Source organism: Indicator indicator, chromosome 33, assembly GCF_027791375.1.
Source record: "Indicator indicator isolate 239-I01 chromosome 33, UM_Iind_1.1, whole genome shotgun sequence".
In the NCBI taxonomy this organism is placed as follows: Eukaryota; Metazoa; Chordata; class Aves; order Piciformes; family Indicatoridae; genus Indicator; species Indicator indicator.
The window spans coordinates 6,043,309-6,070,977 of record NC_072042.1 but is presented as its reverse complement, the minus strand read 5'-3'; the positions used below and the strand labels follow the sequence as shown (position 1 = coordinate 6,070,977).

Genomic DNA, 27,669 nt, shown 5'->3' with positions numbered 1-27,669 from the left:
ACCCAACACAACCCAACACAACCCAGCACGACCCAACACAACCCAACACAACCCAACACAACCCAGCACGACCCAACACAACCCAACACAACCCAACACAACCCAACACAACCCAGCACAACCCAGCACAACCCAGCACAACCCAGCACAACAACACAACACAACCCAGCACAACCCAGCACAACCCAGCACAACCCAGCACAACCCAGCACAACCCAGCACAACAACACAACACAACCCAACACAACCCAGCACAACCCAGCACAACCCAGCACAACCCAACACAACCCAACACAACCCAACACAACCCAGCACAACCCAACACAACCCAGCACAACCCAGCACAACCCAACACAACCCAACACAACCCAGCACAACCCAACACAACCCAGCACAACCCAGCACAACCCAACACAACCCAACACAACCCAACACAACCCAGCACAACCCAACACAACCCAGCACAACCCAACCCAACTCAACCCAACACAACCCAGCACGACCCAACCCAACTCAACCCAACACAACCCAACCTACTCCTCTCCAAACAAAGAACCCAACTTTGCTTGGCTTTGGTTGGGTGAGTTCTCAAACCAGCCACAGTGCCCTGAAGCACAGCAATCAGCTGCCACCACCTGGGCTCCCTCCTGCCCTTCTAGCAACTGAGAAGCCTGAAAAAAAGTTGCTGCTAGCTGGGACTCCCCTAATGAACCCTTCCCATTATATCCCAGCAGCTCCCAGCTGGGTTTCAACACCACAGAGTGGCTTCTGCCATGAAGCTTCAGTGGATTAAGTGCTCTTTGATGTGGCTTTTTTTTTGTTTTGTTTACTGGTCTGCAGGTTCTGTCAAAGCCCCCAGGGGGAAGAGGTGGTGTGGGAAGGCAGTGAGCAGAGAGGGGGAGCAGCAGCAGCAGCTCCTCCAGCAGCCTGCAAATGACAGCTGCAGAGGATCAGCCCAATTAAAGTAATAACCCCAAGCCAGTGGCATCTTCTCCCTGGGCTGCAGGCTGACATCAGAGAGAGCAAAGCCAGCACCAAAACCTCTTTATCCCCAGGTTTGCTTGATCCAACCCCTGGGCTCCTGATGATCCAAGCCCAATTTGTAGCAAGGCTGTGGTCTGTCAAAACCCAAACCACAGGAAGAGTTCTCTGAGGGAGGCTGCTGCTGAAGTTCTGTGCTCCACAGGAGAGCCTCAAGGGTGGCAGAGATCCTGAAGGAGGGAAGAGGGCTGCCTCCTGCTCTGAGTGGCTGCCAGGCAGGCAGAGATGCTGAAGGTGTGTGGTGCTGCTCCACTCACCAGGCCTTGGAGCCAGCTTGGAGAGGAAGGGGAGGACAAGGCCAGCATCTTGTTTCACTGGGATGGATGCTAAGCCTCAGCTTGCACCCAGGCTCTGAAATCTGTTTCCATTCCTGCACACTGGGAATGAAATGGGCCCCTGCCTTCCACTGGCAAAGGGCTTCTCCTGGCCCTGCCCTTGCTGGAGTGTCACCAGCAGTCATAGGCAGCTTGCTTCAGGAGGGCAGCATCCAAGCAAAATCATTCCATTCATTCCTTCTCCTAGGGGAACAGCTCCATGAGGTTAAGTGATTTGCCCCAGGATCTCCTGCAGAGCAGCAGCTCCTCCAGCACTGCAGGTATCAACCAGGCAGCAGCTCAGGCTGTACCTCTCTGCCAGCTCCCAGGGCCATGCCCACTCCTGTCCATGGCCTGGAGCATTGTCTCTCCAGGGCCAACCTCTCCTTCCTTCCCAGGCTGCAGTGCCCAGCCCTGTTCTGCTCCCCCAGAACACCAACCCAAGCCCTTCCCCAGCACAGCCCTGCTGCCCTCAGCACTGCATTTGCTCTTCTGGAGTCCAGGATGGCCCAAATGGAGCCACACCAAGGAGCTGAGGCTGGGCTTGGTGTAGCCCTGGGGTGGGTGGCAAGGCCAAGGCATGGCAGATATGGGCAGTGCCAGACCCTCATGCAGGAGGGAGGATTTTCCACCTCCCCCTCACTGCCCTGAGCACTCACCCAGCACCATCATGCCCAGGAGGGAGGCAGGTTCCTGCTCCAGCCTGGGTGGGGATGTGCCCCTGTCACTCCTGTCTTGCCTCAGGTAAGGAAAACATCAGTGCCCTCCTCTTGCCCCTGCTTTGAGGCTGAGGGCTGAGGGTGGTGCCAGGGTGAACACCCTCCTGCTACAGGCACAGGAGCCCTGCTGCTGTGGTGCCCTCCCAGCAGCTGCCTCTCCCCAGCATTTCCCCAGGCACTGATCTCTGGCTGTTCCCACAAGAGCTCAGCCTTCAGCATCAAACACCATCTAAATCCCTCAGCAGATCAGGCAGCTCTCAGAAGCAGTGAGGAACCCAAATTATGTCCCTGGGTGCAGTTTGCTGCTGCAGGCCTGGCAGGCAGCAAAATCCTGATGTGCCCTTTCAATGCTCTTCTTATCAGGTAAGGACACAGAGTGCTGGAGCCCTGGCAGGGCTGCTCCAGGGCAACCCATCCCAGCCAAAGCCCACAGTGATGGGGCCAGCATGGGATGAAGCCTCCCCAGGAGCCCCAGAGCTTAGGTGACAACTCCCCTGAGTCCCTTACAGGTTGCTGCTGTCCCAGCCCAGCCCCTCCAGCTCCACCAAGGGACTTCTTATCAAGGGGGGGGTGGCACAGAGCACCCCAGAAAGGAGGCTCCAGATTCCCTTGAGCTTTCCAGGAGGTTCTCTGGGCAAAGTCCACATCTAAGATTGGTTACCTTGATCACAAGGAACAAAGCAAACAGCCAGCAGGGAGCCAACCTGCTGGGGACTGTGGCGTCAAGGCTGCTCTGACTCAAGCCTTGGTGGCCTGAGGAGCTCAGCTTTGATTTCCTCCTCTCTGAGTCATGGTGGAAGGAGCCAGCTTGGGTTGGTGCTTGGTTGCTTTTTTTCCTCCAAAGGGCTTGAGAAAGAAAAGGAGCTGTGGTCTGGATGAGGAGCCCAGAGTTTGCAGCTCTAGCAGGACACAAATAATCACAGTGACCAAAGCCTGCAGCAGGGAAGGTGCTGGCAGCTCTCAGGAGCTCCTCTGCCTCCTCACAGCCTTGCAGCACAGTGGGGCCAAGGGATCCCACCCTGGAGCCCAGAGATACCCACAGCAGGATGGAGATCATGGAGGTCACCTGCTTGGAGAAGGCTTTCACATCATCAAGTCCAACCACTGCCTACCAGCTCTCTCCTAGACCATGGCCCTCAGCTCCTCACCCAAGCTGCTTGCAGCCATCTCCAGGGGTGGGGACTCCACCACCACCTCCCTGGGCAGCCTGGCCCCGTGCCCTGTTGACCCTTTTGGTGTCCAACCCAACCCTCCCCTGGTGTCATTTCCTCTCATCCTCTCACTTGACAGCCTGGGAGAAGAAGGCAGCCCCCAGCTGCCAAGGAGCTGGGATCTGAGCACATCCCTGAGTCGTGGTTAGCAGCTTGCAGCAGCAGCTGAGGTCCTTCTCAAAGCCACTCCTGCCCTGCAGACAGGGAGAACAACAATCCTGTGGGGCAGGAGCAGAGCACAGCTCTCCCAAACCTTGCCACCAGCAGAACCTGGTCCCCTGCAGCCTCTGCTCTACCTGCTCAGGCTGAAAGGCAGGAAGGGCTGAGCCCTGCCCTCCTGGTTTTGCAATGTTAATCATCTCCCTTGCAGCCCCCTGGGGTTTGTGTCACCATCACTGGGAGACACTCTGCAGCCTCCTCCTAAGTTACATCAAGAGCTACTGAGAGCCAAACCTTAGAGCTGGGGCAGGATTTTGAGGGCTTGGAGTCATCCCTCTGCCCCACAGCCCATGGGCTGCCCAAGCCCACCCAGGCTCCATGGGGCATAGATTCATGGATCCATGGGATGGTTGGGTTGGAAAGGACCTCAAAGCTCATCCAACCCCCAGCCATGGGCAGGGACACCTCCCACCAGCCCAGGTTGCTCAGGGCCTCTTCCAGCCTGGCCTTGAACACCCCCAGGGGAGGGAACATCCACAGCCTGCCCCTGGACATCCCCAGGAGGGGAACATCCACAGCCTGCCCCTGGACACCCCCAGGGAGGGAACATCCACAGCCTGCCCCTGGACACCCCCAGGGGAGGGAACATCCACAGCCTGCCCCTGGACACCCCCAGGGGAGGGAACATCCACAGCCTGCCCCTGGACACCCCCAGGAGGGGAACATCCACAGCCTGCCCCTGGACACCCCCAGGGAGGGAACATCCACAGCCTGCCCCTGGACACCCCCAGGAGGGGAACATCCACAGCCTGCCCCTGGACACCCCCAGGGGAGGGAACATCCACAGCCTGCCCCTGGACACCCCCAGGGAGGGAACATCCACAGCCTGCCCCTCTCTGAGCACCAAGATTTTGCTGAGATTTTTTTTTCCCCCTTCTAAATTCTTTGCACCTCTCCCAGCCATGAATTTCTGGGTGACCTCCAGCACTTCCCTGGCTGCTCATGGCAGTGAGGAGAGCAATGGGACCCAGCTGGAGCTGGTCATGGCAGCAGGCAAAGGTGGTTCCACCTTGGGCTGCTTTCCACAGCCACCCTAATGAGCTGCAGGAGAGGTTGCTGTGGCTGAGGTTTCTTTTACTGCTTTAACACTTAACCCTGGGTAAGCAAATGAGCAATTAGCAGGGCTGCAGCTGGCAACTCATTGAAATTCAAATGTCCCCCTGGCTGCTCCTTGGCAGCAGGGATGTGCAGGTTGAGACAATGAACCCAAACCCTCCCTGGCAGGAGGCAGGAATCCCACCCTCCTCACAGCCCCTCTCCCAGGAGGATGGAGGCACACAGCCACCCACAGCAGGCTGGTTTCAGGGGACCCCCCTCAGACCTAGGGCTCCCTGGATATCCTGGCAACCTCCCTCTGCATCCGCCCAGTGCCACCCCATCTGCCTTGGCACCCTGCTGCCAGGCCACTCCTCATGGGGCTTAGCACCAATGGGCATCACCTGGGGGAAGATTCCCCATGCAGAGCTGCTCAGGCTTCAGCCCTGCAGGGCAAATCCTCACTGCTGGCACAGCAAACCTGAGTGGGGCTTGGTTACAACCAGACCCACTTCAAACCCCTGCTCTGGCACCCCCAAAGAGCCCACAGCCCCCCAAAGCCAAGGCTCCAAAGGGTTATTCCTTTGGAGGAATGGCCAGCTCCATTCCAGCTCCATCCCAGCTCCTGCACACCACAGAGAGCTGCAGCACCAAGGCCACCCCAGTGCAGGCTGCTGGAAGCTCACTTGTCCTGCCCAGGGCTCAGCATCATCTTGAGGGCCACCATGGCTGCTGAGGGGAAGCTCTGCTCCTTGCTTTTGGCATCCTCAGTGTCTCCATCTGCAGGGAAGGGTTGGGCAGGGAGCTGAGAGTGGCTGCCACAGCCTGCAGGTCAGCATGGAAGGAGCTGGGCAAGGAGCTGGGAAGGAGCTGGGGAAGGAGCTGGGAAGCAGCTGGGAAGGAGCTGGGAAGGAGCTGGGAAGGAGCTGGGGGAAGGAGCTGGGGGAAGGAGCTGGGCAAGGAGCTGGGGGAAGGAGCTGGGGGAAGGAGCTGGGAAGGAGCTGGGGGAAGGAGCTGGGGGAAGGAGCTGGGGGAAGGAGCTGGGGGAAGGAGCTGGGAAGGAGCTGGGGGAAGCAGCTGGGAAGCAGCTGGGAAGCAGCTGGGAAGGAGCTGGGGGAAGGAGCTGGGCAAGGAGCTGGGGGAAGGAGCTGGGGGAAGGAGCTGGGGGAAGGAGCTGGGAAGGAGCTGGGGGAAGGAGCTGGGAAGGAGCTGGGAAGGAGCTGGGAAGGAGCTGGGGGAAGGAGCTGGGGGAAGGAGCTGGGAAGGAGCTGGGGGAAGGAGCTGGGGGAAGGAGCTGGGAAGGAGCTGGGGGAAGGAGCTGGGGGAAGGAGCTGGGGGAAGGAGCTGGGAAGGAGCTGGGGGAAGGAGCTGGGGAAGGAGCTGGGGGAAGGAGCTGGGGGAAGGAGCTGGGGAAGGAGCTGGGAAGGAGCTGGGGGAAGGAGCTGGGGGAAGGAGCTGGGGAAGGAGCTGGGGCAAGGAGCTGGGGGAAGGAGCTGGGGGAAGGAGCTGGGAAGGAGCTGGGGGAAGGAGCTGGGGGAAGGAGCTGGGGGAAGGAGCTGGGAAGGAGCTGGGGGAAGGAGCTGGGGGAAGGAGCTGGGGGAAGGAGCTGGGAAGGAGCTGGGGGAAGGAGCTGGGGGAAGGAGCTGGGGGAAGGAGCTGGGGCAAGGAGCTGGGGGAAGGAGCTGGGGGAAGGAGCTGGGCAAGGAGCTGGCAAGGAGCTGGGAAGGAGCTGGGAAGGAGCTGGGCAAGTAGCTGGGCAAGGAGCTGGGGGAAGGAGCTGGGGGAAGGAGCTGGGCAAGGAGCTGGGCAAGGAGCTGGGGAGGAGCTGGGGAAGGAGCTGGGGGAAGGAGCTGGGGGAAGGAGCTGGGAAGGAGCTGAAGAAGGAGGTGGGGAAGGAGCTGGGGAAGGAACTGGGGAAAGGAGCTGAAGAAGGAGCTTTGGAAGGAGTTGGAGCCACCTTGGCCCTGCAGGCAAATCTCCACCTGCAGCTGGCCAGGGGAAACCTGCACAGCTGGTTGCATCCAAGCACCACACCAGTTCCTCCCTAATATCAAGGGAACCCACACAGCACCATGCCAGGATCTGGCCACCTGCTCAGCCAGCTGGGAAACTGGTGTCCAGCACAGGCAGGAGTGGGGTCCAGAGCCCAGCACTGCAGCAGCTCCAGCACTGCAAATTCTCTCAGCCATGATGGCAAAGCACAGGTGGGGAGGGAAGAAAAAAAAATCCCTGCAGACAAATTGGGTTGATGTGGCCAGGACCTTCAGAGCACTTTTAGCTTCCTTGGGAGAAGCAGCAGATGCTGAGCCATGAAATGCACAAAGCTCAGGAGGTTTGTGGCTGATGGCAGCAAAGGGGAGCCGTGGGGGGGCTGTGGGGGATGGGACTCACAGAGTCATGAAAGGCTGGAGAGGCTGTTGGAGATCAGCAGATCCAACCAGCAGCACCAGGGCCACTAAGCTGTGTCCTGGAGGAGCTGGCAGCACAAAGTCACAGCAAGAGTCAGGCTGGAAAAGAGCCTCAGGATCACCAAGTCCAGCCCAGAACTCTGCTCTGCCAGGGTCACCCCTAACCCAGATCCCCAAGCACCACATCCAGGGCTGGGGACTCCACCACCTCCCTGGGCAGCCTGTGCCAGTCCCTGACCACTCTAACACCTGGGGGGTCCCTTCGGGGCTGATGATCCAAACCCTGCTGAGCAGAGCCGGGGGGGCAGGGCAGGGGGGCAGGGCTCAGAGGCTGCAGGACTCAGCCCAGGGATTCCAGCTCTCAGCACTGCCCCAGCTGCCCCAGGAAGCTGGGAGCTGGGCCCCTTCCCCTCACAATGGAGGCTTTCAGAGCTGCAGCCACCCAGGGAAGGTCCTGGTGGAGCCAGCACAGTGCTGGTGCCAGAGCAAGGCCAGGCTGGGCACAGGGAGCTGCAAAGGGCCTGGTGGTGGCCAAGAGCTGCAGCACTCAGCCAGCCTCAGCCTGCCTCACCCTGCTGCCCTGGGCTGGGTTTGGGGTGCCTGGCACAGCCAGGAGGGTTCTGTGTTTGCTGCTTGCTCTCAGCCCTGCAGCTCTAAAGCTTCTTCCCCTCCCCTCTTTTCCCTACAACTCTGAACTTCATCCAGGTTTGGGATCTGCCCAAGGGGGATCCCAGCACCAGGTGCCTTGGGGGGGCTATTGGAGGTAGTTGTTACTCTGCCCTGCCCTGCTAGGGCCTCATCTGGAGTGTTGTGTCCTGTTCTGGGCTCCCCAGGTCAGGAGAGACAGGGAACTGCTGGAGGGAGTCCAGAGGGGGCCATGAATATGATGAAGGGAAGAGAACATCTCTGTGAGGAGCAAAGGCTGAGAGCCCTGGGGCTGAGAGCCTGGAGAAGAGCAGCCCCAGAGGGGACCTGAGTGCAGTGCTCAGCAAAAGCTAAAGGGTGGGGGGCAAGAGGCTGGGGCCAGACTCTGCTCAGTGGTACCCAGGGACAGGACAAGGGCCAAGGGGCACAAACTGGAACCCAGCAGGTTCCATCTGAACAGGAGGAGAAACTTCTTTGGTGTGAGGGTGCTGGAGGCCTGGAGCAGGCTGCCCAGAGAGGTGGTGGAGTCTCCTTCTGTGCAGAGCTTCCACCCCCCCTGGATGTGTTCCTCTGCAGCCTGTCCTTGGTGACCCTGCTCTGGCAGGGGGCAGTGGACTCAGTGATCTCCAGAGGTTCCTTCCATGCTGGGATGCTGTGAGTGATTCCCAAAGCCTTGGGCTCCTCCTGCTACACCACTCAGGGGTCTTGCTCTTTAGCCTCAGCACAGCAAAGTCTTTACCTGCCAGAAGAGTCTCAGGCAGCAGGAATTACTGTCACTGACATGAGCCTGGATCAGGGGGAACCTTCCCTGCACCCCCGGGCAGGGCTAAACCCACTGATGGCACAACTGAGGCAGGCAGGAAGGATCCCAGTCCTTGCCCAGCTCTGCACTGTGAGTCAGCAGCCCCAGCTCAGCACCAGCCTCAGCACCAGTTCCTCCTCCTCCCCCAGCAAAATAAGTAAATAAAGCCACCCAGAAAAGGCCACGGAGCAGTAAATTAGATTAACATTTGCTGCAGCTTCTCCAGGCTGCCACACAGGCAATGGAAGGCACCAAACACTGTGCTGAGGGCTGGGAGGAAGGAAGCAGCAGCTGGAGGAAGGCCAAGTCCCTGCTGGCAACGTGGCCAAGCTGGAGCCAAGGTGATCTGTGCAGGCTGCAGTGCAGGTGGGGGATGCAGGATGAGAGGAAATGGCCTCAGGTTGCATCAGGGGAGGTCTGAGTTGGAGATTAGGAACAATTTCTGTCCTGCAAGAGTGGTCAGGGATTGGCACAGGCTGCCCAGGGAGGTGGTGGAGTCCCCAGCCCTGGAGGTTCTCAAGAAACCTGTGGCCATGGTGCTTGGGTCATGGTTTGGTGGCCATGGTGGGGTTGGGTTGCTGGTTGGGCTTGGCCTTGAAAACCTTTTCCAGTCTTCCTGATTCTGGAGCTGGAGAGCAGCACCTCCAGCTTGGGCTGCCAGCTGGAGCCACCCCTCAGCCAGCCCAGAGCTGTGAGGAGCCACTGGAGGCACTTAGCTGATGGAAGCTCCAGCTGCCAGCCTGAGCACCTCGGGAGGGTGAAAAGCTTCTTCTCAGCAGCAAGGTTTCCCCTGCAGCATCCCCAGGAACCCTCAGACCACTGGCAGGAGCCCTGCAGCTGCTGGGCTGGGCTGGGCTGGGCTGCTGCTGGGTCCTGCCCTGCTCTCCCACAACAGCCACCCCCACCCCTCCCTTCTCACCCAGCTCCCCTCACTTATCTCTGCCCTGGATCCCAGCCAGGTGTCCACTTTCCTTGGCTGGAAAGAAGAGTTGAGGCTGAAAGTGGAGTCTGCCTCCTCCTCCTGAAGCTGTGAGCACAGCTCCCTTTCTCCTGCTGCATGAATAATGGAAGGCTTCATTTGCAGCCTTGTAAGAGATTAAAACCTAAATAAATCATCAAGGGTTGGATTTTGTTTTGCCACTCATGGACTTGATGTAATTTTCCCTCCTTGTCCTCTTGTCCTGCTGCATGTGGGACTGGCAAAGACTTTAATAAGCTGGAAAGATGCCCAAAGCCTTTCTGGCTCATTAAAAATGATCACTGCAGTGACAAAGGCAATTGTTTGGCTTTTTTCCCCCTTTTCTTTTCACCTGGGGAGTCAGCCCCCCACTGGCTGTATTCAAACCCAGCTGACATGGAGAGGATCAATTCCTAATGGGAGCTTTCCTGCTCCTGCAGTGGGGAAGGGTTGGGGGAGGTTGGTTGTTCATAAGAGGGATCAAAGCTTTCCTCAACTGCTCCACTGGATTCAGCTTCACTTCTGTAACCTGAGTGAGGAGCACAGAGATCACAGAATGAGTTGGGTTGGAAGGGACCCAGGAAGGTCTCATCCAGTTCCAACCCCCTACCATGGGCAGGGACACCTCCCACCAGCCCAGGCTGCTCAAAGCCTCATCCAGCCTGGCCTGCAACACCTCCAGGGATGAGAGGTCCACAACTCCTCTGGCCAACCAGCTCCAGTATCTCACCACCCTCACAGTAAAGAACTTCTTCCTAAGGTGCTAAACTACCCTGCTCCAGCTTCAATCCATTCCCTCTCATCCTGGCACTCCCAGCCCTTGTCCAAAGTCCCTCCCCAGCTCTCCTGGAGCCCCTTCAGGTACTGGAAGTCTGCTCTAAGGTCTTCCTGGAGCCTTCTCCATGCTGAACAGCCCCAACTCCCTCAGCCTGTCCATCTCTGCTCATCTTTGTGGCCTCCTCTGGACCCTCCCAACTGCAGGAGGCTGCTGCCCACCCAGGCCAATGCTCTTGCATGAGCTTTCCATGCCAGGCAGCCAGGCACAGGCTGTGCCACCAGGCACAGTCCCTTCACCCACTGCATGGCAGGGAGGCAGCCGAGGTTTGTGTTCTGGGGACAGCCCCGAGCAGGACACAGCAGCAGCAGGGGTGGGGAGGAAGATCTGGCCGAGCAGATAAGGGCTGCCCGTGCTGCGGGGAGTCCTGCAGCCTGAGCTGAGAGCCCTCCCCGGGGGCCAGAGCTGAGCCCAACCTCCACCGCCTGCAGCCGCAAGAAGTTACTGAAGCTGCAGCTCTGCCCCCAGCCGGACACGGAGCTGTTGTGGAGGAACTCAGCAATTCCCCCCCAGCCCTACAGTGGCTTTCCCAAGACAACTCTTTTCCGTGGTTTCTTTTACTTAAAAGAGAAGGATTTGGAGCTTTGCCCACCCCTGCCTGCCCGGCATTGGCAGCGTGGCTCACACCAGCCCCACTCCCCTCCTGCAGCTGGAACCTGAGCAGCCAAGCATCTGTTGGACAATCTCCTTCTCCCTAAGCACCTCCTGCACCCTGGATTCCTTACCTGCCTCCAAAGGGCTCACGGCAGGCACCGCACCGCTGCCAGGGGCCGGGGCCGCAGCGCCCGGGGCCGTGCTGGCAGCCCCTGCCGGCTCCCATCTCATCTCCCTCCTCCTGCACCATTCCTTTCTCCGGGACACGCTGCCTCTCGCTGCTGCTGGGCTGCCTCTGGCTGCTGCTCGCCTGCCTCTCGCTCAGGACACAGCTGCTCCGCAGCTGCGTGCCCAGCACCCCGCACCCAGGCAGCTGCTTGCCCAGCACCCCGCACCCAGGCAGCTGCTTGCCCAGCTCCCCGCACCCAGGCAGCTGCATGCCCAGCACCCCGCACCCAGGCAGCTGCATGCCCAGCACCCCGCACCCAGGCAGCTGCTTGCCCAGCTCCCCGCACCCAGGCAGCTGCTTGCCCAGCTCCCCGCACCCAGGCAGCTGCTTGCCCAGCACCCCGCACCCAGGCAGCGCTGATTTCGTGCCCCCCTGGCTACCTGTGCCCGAGGAGCAGCTGCATCCTGCCTTTGTGGAGGAGGAAGCAGGCAGCTGGAGCCCACATCCCTTCTGCTCCCCAGATCAGCAGGCTGCAGCGTGCCCAGGCTGGGGAGACAGATGTGGGAGTTAAAAGGATTCCTGACCCTACCCCCAAGGCTCTGCAGCCTCCCCTGGTTCTGGTCCATGGCCCAGGTGTCAAGCCCCACACCACCAGCTGCAGGTGGTGGTCACTATGTGCCCCCCAAGAGCCTGATCCTGGAGGAGAGGAAATGCCATTCCTGAGGGATCTGCTGCCTGGAGCCTTCTCCAGGCTGACCAGCCCCAACTCCCTCAGCCTGTCCTTGCAGGAGAGGTTCTCCAACCTCTTGTGACCTCCTCTGGACCTTCTCCAACTGATCCAACTGGAGGAGGTTGCTGCCCATCCAGGCTAATTCTCTTCCATGAGCCTTCCACATCGTGCCAGGAAGCCAGGCACAGGCTGTGCCACCAGGCATAAACTCCAAACAGAGTTTACTTGCTATGAAACCAACTTGCACTGAAGGTGTCACCCCCACCCGTGGCAAATCATCTCCCCAAGCCACACTCCCAGTTTGGGAGCCAACAAACTCTCCCCTGGAGCACTGCTTTTGGGTTCTGGTTACCCAGAACAACCTTGGCAGAAAACAAAAGCAAAAGGCAGCTGAACAAAGGGGCACCTGTGGCATGAGGTGGCTGCTGCCACCCTGAGTCACTCTGCCCTCTAATCCCAGTTTCACCCAACCAGATTAGGGTGGCAGGTGCTGACTCCCCAGCCCTGGGTGCCAGCCACCTCCCATTACAAACCTGGACACTCCCAGCTGAGGCAACCTTTTGGCAGCCTTTCCCCTCCCTGGGATGCTGGGGGTGGCTCTGTGGCAGTCGGTCCCTTGGGCACAGCCCCCTGGCAGCTACAGGAGACACCAGCAATGCCCACAGGAAGCACAGCACAGCACAGGGCAGCTCAGGGCTTGAAATGAAAGACCCCTGGGGAAAAAAAAAAAAATCAAACCCAAACAAACAAAAATCTCCTTTCCAGTGGCACTTCTCCAGAGCAGGAGACTCCACAACCTCTCTGGCAGCCTGCTCCAGGCCTCCAGCACCCTCACACCTCATGTTGAGGTGGAACCTCCTGGGCTGGAAGCTGCAGAGCCAAACCAGAGCTAAACCTGAGCAAGAGGAACCATGAATCCAGCTGCTTCTGGCACCCAGAACCTTGCTTGAAACAAAGAAGGGGCTGCAAGAGAAACTCCTGGTGTGTGTTCAGCAGCAGAGCAGGACAGAGGCAATGTTCTTGCTGTACTTTCAGCAGCTGCTTATCTGATTTCTGTGCCAGAAAGAGCTCAGATAAGAGCCTCTGTCCCAGGACATCACCTACCTGGAGCCAGGGGGTGGGGAATGATCTCTGTCTTCTTGGCTCAATGGACTCCAGCAGTTCCAACATCTCTCTCTAAGCAGAGCTGAAGGTCAAAAGTCAAACTGCTGATTGGTGCCTGGAAATGCACACCTGCCAGCACCACTGCTCAGTTAATCACCTTCTCACTGTCCCTAAGGAGGGATCAGAGTCATTTATGAGAGGGACTGAGGCTGAGTAAGTTCTGTCAATGAGACAGAGGAGCAGCAATGTGGATTGGGCAGGAAGGAAACCCAGCAAGCTGCTGGGGAGGAAGCTGGGAAACCACATGGGGAGGTGACAGCAGCTCTCCCTCTCCCTGCCACAGCCTCTGCTGCAGCTTTGACTCCAGCTGAGAGCAAGCTGAGTGCTGCGCCAGCCCAGCTGGACACTTACCTGGCATCCAGCAATGGGGCAAGGTTTGATGAGCTCCTCAGATCCTGCACCACAGCTCAGACCATCCAGGACAGCTCCATGCCATGGAATCACAGAATGGTCTGGGCTGGAAAGGACCTCCCAAGGTCACCCAGCCCAACCCCCCCTGCAGGGACATCCTCCACTAGAGCAGGGTGCTCAGAGCCTTGGCAACAACTCCTGGAGGCAGGGGATGACAAATAGCTAGGAGGGGAGATGAGCAGTCGGTGACTCAGGCACTGGATGGATTTAAAGAGCTTCTCTTGGGACTAAGCTTAAAAGGCTCACAGAGGTCACCAGATCCAGAGCAGAGCTTGTAAAGGCCAACCATGGCCTGGGCTGCCCCCAGAGCAGAGAGAGCAGCAGGACAGGGAGGGGATTCTGCCCCTCTGCTCTGCCGAGAGCCCACCTGGAGCACTGCCTCCAGCTCTGGTGTCCCCCAGCATAAGAGGGACATGGAGCTGCTGGAGAGGGCCAGAGGAGGCCACAAAGATGACCAAAGGCCTGCAGAACCTCCCCTGTGGGGTCAGGCTGAGAGAGCTGGGGCTGTTCAGCCTGGAGAAGGCTCCAGGGAGACCTCAGAGCAGCCTTCCAGTACTTGAAGAGGGCAAAAAGAAAGCTGGGAAGGGACTTTTGACAAGGGCTGGGAGTGATAGAGAGGGAATGGATTGAAGCTTGAGGAGGGCAGATTGAGACTGGAGATTAGGAAGAAATTGTTGACATTGAGGGTGGGGAGAGACTGGCACAGGTTGCCCAGGGAGGCTGTGGCTGTCCCCTCCCTGGAAGTGTTCAAGGCCAGGCTGGATGAGGCCTTGAGCAAGCTGGGCTGGTGGGAGGTGTCCCTGCCCATGGCAGGGGGTTGGAACTGGATGAGCTTTCAGGTCCCTTCCAACCCAACCCATTCTGTGAATCTATAAAGCTGTTAGTTCCTGGAAAAGACAGAAGCCCTAAGACTGAATTTCAGCAGCCAAGAAACATCCCAGGAGGAAAGCAAAGGAAGAAGAGCTGAGCACAACCACAGTTGGGTTCTGTAGTTCCACGAGCACCAAATTCACTCAGATGGACTTTTTCAAATGGGTTTGTCCAGAAAGTTCTTGGCATTTATTGCAGACATTTCACAACAGGAGAACTCAACATTCCAGTGGTGGTGAACTAAGTTTACAAGCACTTTAGCATACAATGAATTTCTGCTAAGGAACAAAAGGTTCAGCATAGAAGGAAGTGCAGCAGGAAGCCACTTCAAAGCTATCCCCTTCCATCCATCATCTCCACACCACCTGCTTCAAGCTTCAAACCCTACAACGAGGTCAAGTCCAAAGAACTAGAATCAGATCTCTACACTTCATTGTGCACATCACATCTACTGCAGATGCAGGACAAAACACCTTGGAGCAGCAGAGCTCCTTCCTCTCCCAGAGGAAGCTCAGGCTTCAGGATTTGTTTTCCAGAAATAGAGCTTGGAAGATTTAAAAAACAATTGGGACAGCAGCAGCAAACCAGCAAGCCCCAAACGTGCCCAAGGGCAGCAAGCCCCCAGGATTCCTTCCAGGAGCCTTCCAACCTGCATTTACACAACTACAGCTTGGAACCAAGTTGATGCAAACCTGCCAGGAAAGGTTTTTCTTTTTAGTTGCATTTCAAACATTTCCCTTGCTGAGGAGCATCAAAAGGGTTGAAGCTTTACCCAATCCTAGCAGAGAGCTGCCCAGGTTTGAGCTGGGTTTAACTCCTGCTTTGCAAGAACATCCATCAGGACACAGCAGGACATGACCAAGGAGCAGCTTCTGCTGTGCCCCCAGCACAGGGCAGAGGGAGGGAGGGAGGGAAAACCACAAAGCTCCTCCCCAGAGTTCCTCAGATCCACTATTTTTTGTTTCTCCTCTCAAGTGCATCCCTTCACCCCTGTACAAAAGAAAGCTGATGATTAGCAAATGTCCATAGAAAAATAGCCAACATCTCTTTAAATTTAGAAATTTATTTGTTTAATCCACAAGCTTTAGAGAGCTTTTTAGTTAAAAAAACAAAACAAAACAAAAAAACCCCAAAAAACAGTCAGAACATGACAATATCCAAAGAGTCTGGGGAGGGAGGGGGTCCTCAGGACTATTCCAAGACCACAGCTCTGAAAAGTGGCTCAGAACCACTCAAGAACCGTCAAGAGACAAAGAGTTAGCAACAAGGGGGGGCAGGGGGGGACAACAACATCTCCAACACAAAATTTTAGGGAACTGAAGGAATTTTGTTTATTTGCTCTTTTTAGTTTGCTTTTTTTTGTCATTTGCCTTTTTTTTTTCCTGGTTTTCGTTGCTGTTTCCTTTTATTCCTTTTTTTTTTTTTTTCCTTTTTATTTGCTTTTTTATTTTTTTGCTTTTCTGTTTGCCTTTTTTGCCTTTTTATTACTTTTCTGTTTGCTTTTTAATTACTTTTCTCTTTGCTTTTTAATTACTTTTCTCTTTGCTTTTTAATGACTTTTTGCTTTTAAATCACTTTTCTCTTTGTTTTTTAATCACTTTTCTCTTTGCTTTTTTTCTTTGCTGGTTTATTTCCTTTCTTTCTTTTTTTTTTTTTTTTTGTTTTCTATTTTTTCCCTCTGTCTGGGACTGCTGATCAATGGAAACTGCCCTTTAAAAAATACCTAAAAGAACATTAAAAAATAAGAAGACTACTGAAAATTCCAGTGTTTCCAAATCAGGTTACACAGCAAATAGAAACCCACAGTGTCCTGGTAACCAACATGCTGTCATTTTTGTAGGGTTTTTTTATGTAATCACTCTAAAATTGCTACTTTTGGGGTTTTGCTTTAATGGAGAACTACACAGGCAAGAGGAGAAAGCAGTCAGAGATGAATTTCCCCCGCCAATGGGATCAATTCCCCCCCTTCAATGGGATCAATTCCCCCCTCCAATGGGGTCAATTCCCCCCCTCCAATGTATTTATTCTCCCCTCAAATGGGATAAATTCCCCCTCAAATTTATAAATTCCCCTCAAATTTATAAATTCCCCTCAAATCGATGAATTCCCCTCAAATCGATGAATTCCCCTCAAACTGATGAATTTCCTCCCTAATTCTGCAGTGGTTTTGACTTCTGGGCAAGCTTCCAAACCACAAAGGTTAGCAGCATAACATGAAGTAGGTACAAAAAAAAAAAAAAAAAAAAAAAAAATCAAACCAGGAGTCAGCTGAGACCCTCCCCCTCCCCCCCCAAAAATAAATTCTGCTTCCAGGGTTTGGTTTTTTTTTCCCTGTTGGGTTTCCAAAGGAACTGGGGAATTGAGAGTGGTGTTTAAAAGCTTCCAAACAAATCCCTACTGCTTCTAAAAAAAGTCTCCCTCTAGCTGAAATGTTTGACTGGCAATGAAAGAATGTCACTAGCACACTGTGGACACCTTTTGTCATGTAAATCCAGGCCCTCTGTACATGGTGAACCTCCAAACCTAAGCAATTCTGACAACAAATGTTATAGTCTAAAGCTCAAACACATTTAGCCATTGGAAATTGAATTCTGAGTACAAACCAAAAAAAAAAAAAAAACCCCCGAAAAAAAATCCAATCAAAATGTACATTATTATATCAAAGGGGTCTCTGCCTAGGAGGGGGGGGACACTTGAGCCTTCCTCATGGACCTCAGGGCCTTCTCTCGCAGGTGTTTTTCTAGGTCATCCAAGTTGTCTTCTGGTTCACTTTCTGTCTCCTTCAAAGAAAAAGAGAGCATTCCTTCAGTGCCAGAGCTCAGCCAGGCTGCAGCACCCCCAAACCTCTGAGTAACACCACAGAATGGAAGGGACCTCTGGAGAGCATCCAGTCCAACCCCGCTGCCAGAGCAGGACTGCTCAGGGCAGGTCACACAGGAACACATCCAAGTGGGTTTGGAAAGTCTCCAGAGAAGGAGACTCCACAACCTCTCTGGGCAGCCTGCTCCAGAGCTCCAGCACCCTAACCATAAAGGTGGTAGCTGAGGGTTCCACTGAGGTGGAAGCTCCTGGGTTCCAGCTTGTGCCCACTGTTCCTTGTCCTGTCACCAGGCAGCACCCAAGAGCCTGGCAGGACAGTGAGCTGCACCCTGAGGCACACTGCTGGTGTGTGGAGCACAGGGAACACTCATCTCCAGCTCTTAGCTCATACCAGACCCTAGCACAGCTACCAAATTCCTACCTTTTTGGGTTCTGTCTCTGCCTCCTGGTCCTCCTGTGCTGAGGTGGTGTCTGGTGCAGCCACAACAGCAGCTGCAGCAGCTGCCGCGGCCGCCACAGCCTTCTCCTTCTTATGCTTTTTGTGTTTCTTGTGCTTCTTATCCTTTTTATGCTTCTTATCCTTCTTTTTCTTCTTCTTCTTTCCACCCCCTTCTTGATCTGAATTCTGTTAACAAAATTCAACAGAGACAGGGTGAGGCCTCGCGGAAGGTGCCCCTGCCCATGGCAGGGGGGTTTGGATCTGGATGAACTCTGAGATGATCTTTAAGGTCCCTTCCAACCCAACTCATCCCTTAAGGGTTTCAAGATGTTGTTAAAACAAGGCCACAGCCATGCTGGGCAATTTGGGTGGACCAAGAGCTCTGAAACTCAGTGAAGTCAACATTGTCTTCAGATCTGGGGGGAAGTCACATTCCCAATCAACTGGCAGCAGCACACAACAGTAGGGGGCTCAGAAGGACTTATCCCAGAAGAAATCCTGCTGGAAGGATCCAGAAGCAATTCTAGCAGACAGATGCCCTAATGCATGGCTGTGCTGTTGCTGCTTAAACAGAGCCTGCTCCACATGCTGCTCACAGCAACACCAGGCAGAGCTCTTCACCCTCACTGAGACTGCCAAGTGGACTCAACTCCTTCTGGCAAAGGATGGAAGAGTCCCTAGGAAGGGAGCTCCTTGGGAGAAGAGATAAGGATGCTAAATGGAATTGTTTTCTTCCCAGCAGGAGTCTTCTCTTCTCCAGGCTCAACACCCCCAGCTCCCTCAGCCTATCCTCATAGCATGGGTGCTCCAGCCCTTGGATCATCTTTGTGGCTTCCTCTGGATTCACTCCAAATGCAGGATTGGAAGTGAAGTCTCAGCAGAGAAAAGCAAAGGGGCAGAACCTCCTCTCACACAGCTGCCTTCTGGGCTTCATGAGGGCATTGCTGGCTACCTAGGGAGCTTCTTAGCAACCAACAACCCCCCAAGGCTCTTTCTTCAGAGCTGCTCTCAACCCACTCTGCACCCAGCCTGGATCTGTGTCATCTAACCCAACCCGGTGTAGCTTTTCTAAGTCAAACAAATACCCTTGCAGGTGATGGGCTCTGAGTTGGGCTTTTAGGTTTTTTTGCAGGTGACCAGTTTGCAGAAGGGGACCGGGAGCGAGCAGGAGATGGAGGTCCTGGATGTTTTTTTGGTGCTGGCTCAGGGGATCCTGAAGCAGAGCGTGATGAAGACACTCGCCGGGCAGAGCGCGGGCTCGGCGTGGAGGCCCTGAAAACCACAAGAGCTGGGGTTAGCTTCTGCTGAGAGACAGAGGAGAGACAAAACAAGACAGCAAAACACAGCAAGAGAGCCAGATGAACACCTGAGCTGCTTAAGCTGCCACCTGAAGTAGGATTAGTTACTTTGCTGGCACCTCACTGAAGGCACAACCACCCAGCCCCTCTGTGGGGACACTGCAAGGTGACAGCTTGTTAAACAAAAGCAGCTCAGGAGTGAGTGCTCCTTTTGCTGAGGGCTGATTTATAACCACATGAAAAGCCAGGAGAAGAGCAATGCTATCTCTCAGCATCCAGCAGAGACAGTGCCAGACGTGGCAGGCAGCTACGTTTTCTCTCTGCAAAAATTAAGCAGCCAGCACCACACTTTGGACCATCTGCTCTGAGAGCAGCCTCACACTACAGAAAAGAAAACCCAATACTGAGAATTTCAGCAGTTTATCCTGGATGAGCACTGATGAACTGATTTATCAGCTAATGAAGTGCTGCTTAACCTCCCACCATTAACTTTAAATCAAGAGAAAGTTCATTTAGCTTTAAACAAAGCTGGCAACAAAACTTCTCTCAAGCTTTCCTGTGCTATTAAAAGACCTTTCAAAGCCTCCATGAAGCCTCTCTAATGCTTCTCCCACTGTCTGCACTTCAACAGATGCTTCCAAAACCAATCAGTGTTACGATGGTGGAAGCTGAATGGAGCCACCAGCAGCACCTGAGCAACCCCAAGCCATGAGAGCCATGGGAATGTGCTTCCCCAGCTCTCCCCAAAGCCCAAAGGAGGATTTTTTTACTTTGTCTTCTTAGGTTCCGGCGTTCTTGACACCCTCCTGATGGGTCTGGTGCTTGGTGATGGAGACTGCCTCCTCTGGGGTGAAGCTGAAGCTCCTCTCCGTGGTGGTGGGGGGCTTGCAGAGGTATGAGAAGCTCTAGGCCGTGGTGAAGGTGAATGCCTTTTGTTCTGTGGTGGGGAACGAGTTTCCCGGTTGGACCTGCTGGGAGGAGACCCCTTCCGGTGCTTGGAAGATAGAGAAGGGGAGCGCCGCTTGGTGGGGGAGCTCCTCTGCTTGGGAGGAGGCGAGTGGGAGACTCGGCGCTTGGACTGTGGAGAAGGAGATGCCCTGCGTTTGGGCGGGGGAGGAGGAGAGGCTGTTCTTCTCTTGGGCGGCGGCGAGGGAGAGTAGCGGCGCTGGATGGGCGGAGAGTACCTCCGAGGGGAGGGGGAGCGTCTGCGCGGGGGCGGGGACGGAGACCTGCGGAGACAACAAAGGCTCAGCTGCCACTCAGGCTCAGCAGCTCAGCACTCACAAGCGTCCTGCAGTTCACAGAATCACAGAGTGGCAGGGGGTGGAAGGGACCTCCGGAGATCATCCAGACCAACCCCCCTGCTAAAGCAGAAGCACTCAGAGCAGGTCACACAGGAGTGTGTCCCGGTGGGGTTGGAAGCTCTCCAGACAAGGAGACGCCACAGCCTCTCTGGGCAGCCTGCTCCAGGGCTCCACCACCCTCACAGCAAAGAAGTTCCTCCTCATGTTGAGGTAGAACCTCCTAGGTTCCAGTTTGCATCCACTACCCCATATCCTATCACTGGGTAGCAGTGAAGAGCTTGGCCCCATCTTCCTGACACCCACCTTTAAAAGTATTCGTAAACACTGATTAGATCCCCTCTCAGCCTTCTCATCTCCAGGCTAAGGCTTGGCCAAAGAAGGAGAAAATCCTCTAAAAATTCTTTAGAACTTCATTTAACACCAAACCTCTTGAGAACCACCTCCACAGGTGTCACCCAGTTACATCTCCACACACCCACCACCCAACATCTCCCACAGTGCCCTCAGAGAGCTGGGAATGCAGGAGCTGCTATCACAGCATCTCTTTTTGACACGGCACAGCTGGAAGCCAACAAGCCAAAAGCAGCCACTCCATGCCAAACCAAACCAGACCAAACCAACCCAACCCATCCCAGACTCACCTTCTGCGGGGTAAGGAGGGTGAGCGCCGCCGGCGGGGAGGGGGAGCAGGCGAGGGGGAGCGGCGGCGCCTGGCTGGTGGGGGTGAGGGACTCCTCCTCCTGCGGCTAAAGGAGCAGAGAGATGGCTCAGAAAAGCTGTAGTTGAGTCCTCAGGGGATTTTTTTTTTTTTCGGGGGGGGGTGGGGGGGTCTGCTTTCACTGTACAAAAACATCTTGTTCAGAATCACTGATGGAAAAGCAGTGTGGACCAAGTTCTATCTCACTGTCACTATCAGAGCCCACAGGGCAGCCAGGAGACAACCTCACCTCCTGCTTAACCTGGTCTAGCAACATCTCCACCAGAGGTGCTGGAAGCCCAGCTCTCTGCCATTTTCTTCTTCTGGAAGCTCATGGATTCATAGGTTTGAGTTGGAAGGGACCTCAGAGCTCATCTGCTCCAACCTCCCCACCATGCCCAGGGACACCTCTCAACCAGACTCAGCTGCTCAAGGCCTCATCCAGCCTGGCCTTGAACACGCCCCAGGGAGGGGACATCCACAGCCTCCCTGGGCAGCCTATTCCACTCATCATCACACATCATGATGTCCACTGCAAGTTTACTCTAGCTCAGTCTTAATTACAGGTTGCTCAGAGGGGTCATTATAACAGATTAATAAACCCACCCAGCACTCAGCTCCCTGCAGCCTCGTAGACTGTGAGAACACAGAATAAACAATTGCTCAAGTAAAAATGTTAACAATATGTAACAGAAAACAAACCAGGGGTTCATCACTAGTCTACTACTTGTCTACTACTAGCAGTGCCACATAACTGATGAAGTGAGGTCATTTTCAGGTATCAAGAGAGGCTAACAACATTAATGTCTGAGTTGTTACAGGCTTATGTGAATTAAGGAGTGAGCAATGACAGGGACAGGGCAGGTGTTCCCCTGGGCATGTCTCTGTCAGTGAAATGCTCCCAGATCCCACAAGTGAAGGAACACAGCAGCCTGAATTTCCCTCTCTACTACTGTGTGAGTCCATAGGACAAAGCATGGCAAGCACCCACCTATGACTACATAAATGAGAGCCTAAATGATTTCCTGGATGTAAATTCCGCTGAACAGATAAATTTCTAACCAACCTTTTCATCACTGGTGATTGCCACCTCTTTTCCATCTGCATCCTGACAGCAGTGGAGGGAAAACAAAACAAACAAATCTATCTGCCACATGTTTAAAGCCAGAAGTGAACATCATCAGACAAAGTTCAGTGTAGCTCAGCAAATAAGCCCAACAAGAGCACCAGCTTGAAACAAGACTGAGCAAGCTAGGCATGACTTAGCTCTGGGCTGTGTTTGCTGACAGGTGCTCAGCAGAAGTGAGGTAAGAGAAGGAGATGTTCAGCTTAGGGAGAAATGAGAGGTAAGAGAAGATGTCCAGCTTAAGGAGGAATTACCGAGGGGAGGCCTCCTTCTGGCGTCTCCGTGGCGATGGCGAGGGGCTGCGGGAGTGAGAGTGGCGGCGGTGCCTCCCCACCTCCCCGTTCTTCACGTTGGATCTTTTATTTCTTTCCTCTTCAGATGAAGATGAAGAGCCAGAATCTAGAAAGAAAGAAGAATCACTCTGAAAAATGAGTCTCCTGGCTCTATCAACACAGTTTCTGAGGGCTATACTGCAGTCGGAACTGCTAACTTCCTCTCTCCCACAAAAGAAGCTTCTACCTAGGGCAGTTCAGCTACAAGTGTTGGTTGAAGTCAGGTGGTAAATAAATTCAGAGCTGGGGAAGAGGATCTGCAGCAGCTGAGCTGTGCACAGGAAGCCTGACTTACTCATACAGTGAGCTGCAGTCACTTATGGAAACATTACATGGACATAAACTAATTTGACACAGACCTGTGCCAGGCCCAGGTGAATTTACTCATCTCAAGGCAGAAGAATCCAAACTGCTCAGAAATAACCTACTACAACCTTTGCTGTGTGAAGAGTTTAAAAGTGCAACTTTTAAAGATGCAAATCCACTGACAACAGATCTACTACAACCTTTACAAGTTACCTTTCCTTCTTCATAAGCAGTAACTAAAGTGACTCTATTAGGAATGGTAAATCTACAATGAAGCTGACAACAGCACTGCAGTGCACAGAGCAAAGAGTTTTTAAATCAGTGTTTGAACTTCCCAAACTATTCCCTGCAAAACTGCAATCCAGTGCTAGGAAATCCCTGGGAGCCATACCAGATGAAGACTGCTGGTTTTGCCTTCTGTACTGACGCCTCTGTTGAACTGAATCTGCTGCAGCCATTTTACCTCCTTTATCTTCTTCTGAAAGGTACACAGCAGGACACAATACTTCAACACAAGATAGGAATTTGCCTTTTTCAGGCAGAAGCAAAGTCATGACACAGCAGATCATCAAATCCCAAGATAGCTTTGAGGCTGGAACACCCTCTGGTTGGGCTTTTTTTCTTACAAAGCTTGGACAAAAACATTTGAGGCAGTGTGAGTGATCATTTGGTGACTTCAGACAACTCTTGAGTTCAGTGCCAGTTTGCCAATAGGGCTCAGCACTTTGTCACTGCCTTTATTGTCACCCATCTAGGATTAAAAACCCCACCCAAGCCCAGTGCTGCGAGGTGAGAGCCATACCTGACTCAGACAGCTCTGCTTTCCTCGGTTTTGGTGCTGGTGAAGGGGATTCTCTTTTTTCAGTACTCTTGTGTTTGGGTGCTGAAAGACAGAGCCACAGAATGGGTTGGAAGGGACCTTTAAAGGCCACCTAATCCCAAGCCCCCTGCATTGAGCAGGTCCTTCCAAGACCTGAAAGGATCCTCCAGGAAGGCTGCAGAGGGACTTTTCATGAGGGTATCTAGAGACAGGACAAGGGGAAATGGTTTGAAGCTGAGGCAGAGCAGGGTTAGGCTGGAGCTGAGGAAGAAGTTCTTCAGTAAGAGGGTGGTGAGACTCTGGAATAGGCAGCCCAGGGAGCTTGTGGGTTCCTCCTGGGGGTGTTCAAGGCCAGGCCGGATGAGGCCTTGAGCAGCCAAATCTAGTTGAGAGGTGTCCCTGCCCCAGAGAGGTTGAAGCAAATGACCTCTGAGGTACCTTCCAACCCAAGCCATGCTACAATTCCACCCCTCCCTGCTTCTGAGCTCATGCAACCAACCCAACAGAGCTGCTGGGGGCCCCCTTCTGCTGGCAGTACCTGAAGCTCTGCTGGGTGACGCTGAGCCACGGCTTTTCCTTGCACGATTGGACTGCTGGGGGGTTGGAGACCTGCGTGGTTTGGGAGGAGGGCTGGCTGGTGGGGATGGTCTGTGCCTGCGGCGGGGAGGGCTGGCGGAAGGAGACAGCCTGCGAGTCTTGCGGGCAGGGCTGGACACAGTTCTTTTAGGTGGCTTCTTTGGTGGTGACCGGGAACGTGAGGAGGAGGAGGAAGAGCTACTGCCAGATAAGGATGCTGATGATCTTCTTCTCCTGCAAGTCAAACACAACCTTGAGACTCTACCCAGCTGCAGAAACCTTTCGAGCATGAACACAGAGCTGCATTTGTTTGCAAGCACATACACAGAGCCACGGACAGCAGCGCTTCCAAAACATGGTGGACAGCCTTCAACACTTGGCAGGGAGAAGAGGAGAACAACCACCAACCTTTCAGTTACTTTTTTAACTACACAGTGAGCAAAACCTGGTTAGTGTCACCTTTGCTTGCTGTCTGTCAATCTATAGACTAGGACTAAGCTTTCCTCCTGGCAGCAATTAGTTCTGTTCGGGCTCTCAACTTCTGGAGTGTTAGCAGATGTGATTTAAGGACCTTCAGAACAGATCTTAAAAGAGTTTAGTGTGCAAGTACACTGAAAAGTTCTTACAGCAGGGGGTAAAAAAAATTCAGACAACAACTTTTTAACAACTCAAAATCCATCTGGTCCATCTCTTTTTAGTCCTTCAGCTTTACTTTGGGCATTTGAAAAAGGTAGGGCCTCTAGAATTCTGAGGCAAAATTTGTGGCAAGTTCTGTTGCAATTTGTGTACCTGCAGAATCCACCTTTGGCTGCAGAATCCCTGAGAACCTGGAAAAAAGAAACCCTACCTTGAGCAAGATAAACATTCGCTGAAAGGGAGCTCTTGCAACATACATGTTTGATACTTGTCAGAGTTTTCCCCAAGTCACTGTGTGAAATTAACCTCTTTAGAAACTCAGGGGTGGGGGGGAATAAAGAATAGTCATCACTTTGGCATACAAAAAATGAAAAAAAAAATAAAGAACAGTCATCAATTTGGCATCAAAAAAAGAGTAAAATCCTTCCTAAAATGAACAACAGTTGGACACAGGAAGCACCACTTAAATTCTCTTCCTATGAAGAGGACAAGAACCTGTTCTCCTCCTCTGAAGACAAATGTCTGTTTTGACATTGCTGCAAGGCCACTCAGAGCTTTGCTTTCACTGTCAAAAATGTCACCTCCAACATCACAGAGCAGAGCTTCAAGATTTTAAGTAACAGAATGTGAAGAAGCAAAATTCAGGTCAAAATTGTATTTTGACTTTCATAGAATCCTAGGATGGCTCAGGTTGGAAGGGACCTTAGAGGTCATCTACTCCAACCTCCCTGCCATGGGCAGGGACACCTGTGAACTAGACTCAGCTGTTCAAAGGCCTCATCCAACCTGGCCTTGAACAGCCCTAGGGAGGAGGCAGCTACAACCTCCCTGGGCAGCCTATTCCAGTATTTTATGTGATGGAAGTGTAAGTCAAAATAAAAAACCTCCCATCATTGAAATCCAGTTGTTCTAGCTTTTTACCCCAGGCAGGGGAGACAAAAAAAACCCCAAAAATCAAACCAAACAAAAAAACCACCACCACTCCTCACCCCCCCCCCAAAAAAAAACAAACCTCAAACAACAACCCAAAAGAATATTAAGACTTAAGGAAAAACAAGTCCCAGAAGATGTCTTGTCAATCTACAGTGGGAGCTATCCAGAGCCATCTGAAGAAGTTCCAGTTGTGAAATTGTCACTTTTCCAGCAGGGATTCTCAGCACTGTTTCAACTCAAAAGGAATCATTCCACAGCTGCCACTGTGCTCCCCCACAACACTCCTCTGAAACGCGACCCTGCAGCTTTCACATCACTCACACACCTGCCAGTGCTAAGAGGGACAAGGGCATGCTGGTGACACTCATTCCTCACCATTCACGCTCCCTTCAGCTTTCCAGGTGGCTTATCTCAAAGGAGGGGACCCTACCTCCTGACTGGTGAGCGGCTTCTTCTGTGTCTGGGTGGAGGAGGCATTCGCCTGGGAGGGCTCCTTCTCCGCGGAGATGGTCGTCGCCGGGGGCTGGGTCGCCTTCTAGGGGAGTAAGACCTGTCATGATCAGAAATTCCAGTGAAAAGCAGCTATCTAACTTCCACATTTGAGGAGCTTTATCCTCAGGGCACTGGAGTGCCAAGTTGCCTTTCTCCAAGTACATCAAAAGGAGCATTTTGATGATGATGCGAAGGGTGCACTGAGGCTCAATCAGTGCTTTAAGTTTACCAACATCACTCTACTGAGTAGCAAAATATCAATAATATAGTAACATTATACTATAACTATAGAATAATGACAACAATATTATAAAATCATTTACAGCACCACCATCATCAAATTTTGAACACCAAATCAAAAGCCATCAGCCCCCATAGTGACAGGATGAAGGCTCCAACTGGAAGAAGCTGGATTTAGACAAGACATTAGCAAGAAATTCATCCCCATGAGGGCAGTGAGGCACTGGAACAGGTTGCCCAGAAAGGTTGTGGAGGCTCCAAGCCTGGTAGTGTTCAAAGCCAGGTTGGATGGGGCCTTGGGCAAGCTGGGCTAGGAGGTGTCCCTGTCCATGGCATGGGGGTGGAACTAGATGATCTTCAGGGTCCCTCCCAACCCAAACCAGTCTATGACTGTACAAAATCTATCTCCTATAAGAAGACTACACAATTCCCACTGCCTAACAAGTGCCATGCTCAGCATTAAGCACCACACTCCTCCAGCATCTTCTCATGAACTGACAGGAAGAGAACAACTCCCAAACAGCTTCATCCATTGAATGCCTTTCTCATTTGGCCTAAAACACCCACAGCTCAACATCTCTCAAAACATATCCACATTCAGAAGGAAACCTTCAGTTCTGAACCTTCCCAACCAGGACAAACTGCAGCCCTACCTTGACCGTGATCTGTGACGCCGCCGCGGTCGAGAATGAGACGGAGAACGTGACCGGGACCTTGACCTGGACTTGGAGCGAGTTGGGGACCTCTGCCGAGGCTTCTCCTTCTCCTTCTCCTTCTCCCTCTCCCTCTCCTTCTCCCTCTCCCTCTCCTTCTTTGAGTTACGTTCTGGTGAATTTTCCTTAGTCTCTGGTACAGGAGGTTCAGGTTTAGGAGCTTTTGGAACATCACTGTGAAAAGGAAAGAATTTATAAGCACAAGCCACAGCCCATGGGCTAACACTTTAGAGGCTATGAACATTCTCCTGCCTATCCTCCACGAAGTGATGTCATCCTATTCCAAACCTGTGGAAAGAATCAGAATGTGGCACAAGGATTCAAAGGGAAGAAAAAAGTAATACACCACAGGCTGTGTATCAGCTTGCTACAAAACAAAATGGCATTGTCCAAAGTGGAAAAGATAATCAGCACAGTGAAACCATGGTGGCAGCTAAGCATGGTGCCTTTAGAATTCCAGAAAGGAAAAAAGAAATCCTAGAATGGCTCAGGCTGGAAGAGACCTCAGAGTCATCTGCTCCTACCTCCCCACCATGCCCAGGGACACCTCTCAGCTACACTCAGCTGCTCAAGGTCTCATCCAGCCAGGCCTTGAACATCCCCATGCAGGAGACATCCACAGCCTCCCTGGGCTGTCTATTCCAGAGTCTCATCACCCTCATACTGAAGAGCTGCTTCCTCAGCTCCAGTCTAACCCTGCTCTGCCTCAGCTTCAAACCATTTCCACTTATCCTGTCTCTAGACACCCTCATGAAAAGTCCCTTCCTGGAGGATCCCTTCAGCTATTGGAAGGCAGCTCTAAGGTCCCCCTG

General features: G+C 53.5%; 1 protein-coding gene across 13 annotated transcripts in view; it reads right to left on the bottom strand.

Annotated features, from left to right (window-relative positions):
* Positions 1–15,092: 15,092 nt before the first annotated feature.
* SRRM1 (serine and arginine repetitive matrix 1) overlaps positions 15,093–27,669 on the bottom strand; it is a 19,962-nt gene continuing 7,385 nt past the window's right edge. For 2 of the 13 annotated variants that reach the window (XM_054395328.1, XM_054395336.1), the window contains exons 7-18: positions 26,798–27,031; positions 25,843–25,962; positions 23,797–24,077; positions 23,250–23,330; positions 22,839–22,925; positions 22,064–22,208; positions 21,750–21,791; positions 20,628–20,732; positions 19,453–19,911; positions 18,470–18,656; positions 17,367–17,570; positions 16,755–16,905 (exon numbers count right to left, since the gene is read on the bottom strand). In XM_054395328.1, coding sequence (XP_054251303.1) covers positions 16,801–16,905; positions 17,367–17,570; positions 18,470–18,656; positions 19,453–19,911; positions 20,628–20,732; positions 21,750–21,791; positions 22,064–22,208; positions 22,839–22,925; positions 23,250–23,330; positions 23,797–24,077; positions 25,843–25,962; positions 26,798–27,031 — 2,050 coding nt within the window. In that variant the 3' untranslated portion in view covers positions 16,755–16,800. Of the gene's footprint in view, positions 15,116–16,754; positions 16,906–17,366; positions 17,571–18,469; positions 18,657–19,452; positions 19,912–20,627; positions 20,733–21,749; positions 21,792–22,063; positions 22,209–22,838; positions 22,926–23,249; positions 23,331–23,796; positions 24,078–25,842; positions 25,963–26,797; positions 27,032–27,669 lie in introns of those variants that run through there. The other 11 variants (XM_054395329.1, XM_054395337.1, XM_054395325.1 and 8 more) reach the window with 8 other exon arrangements.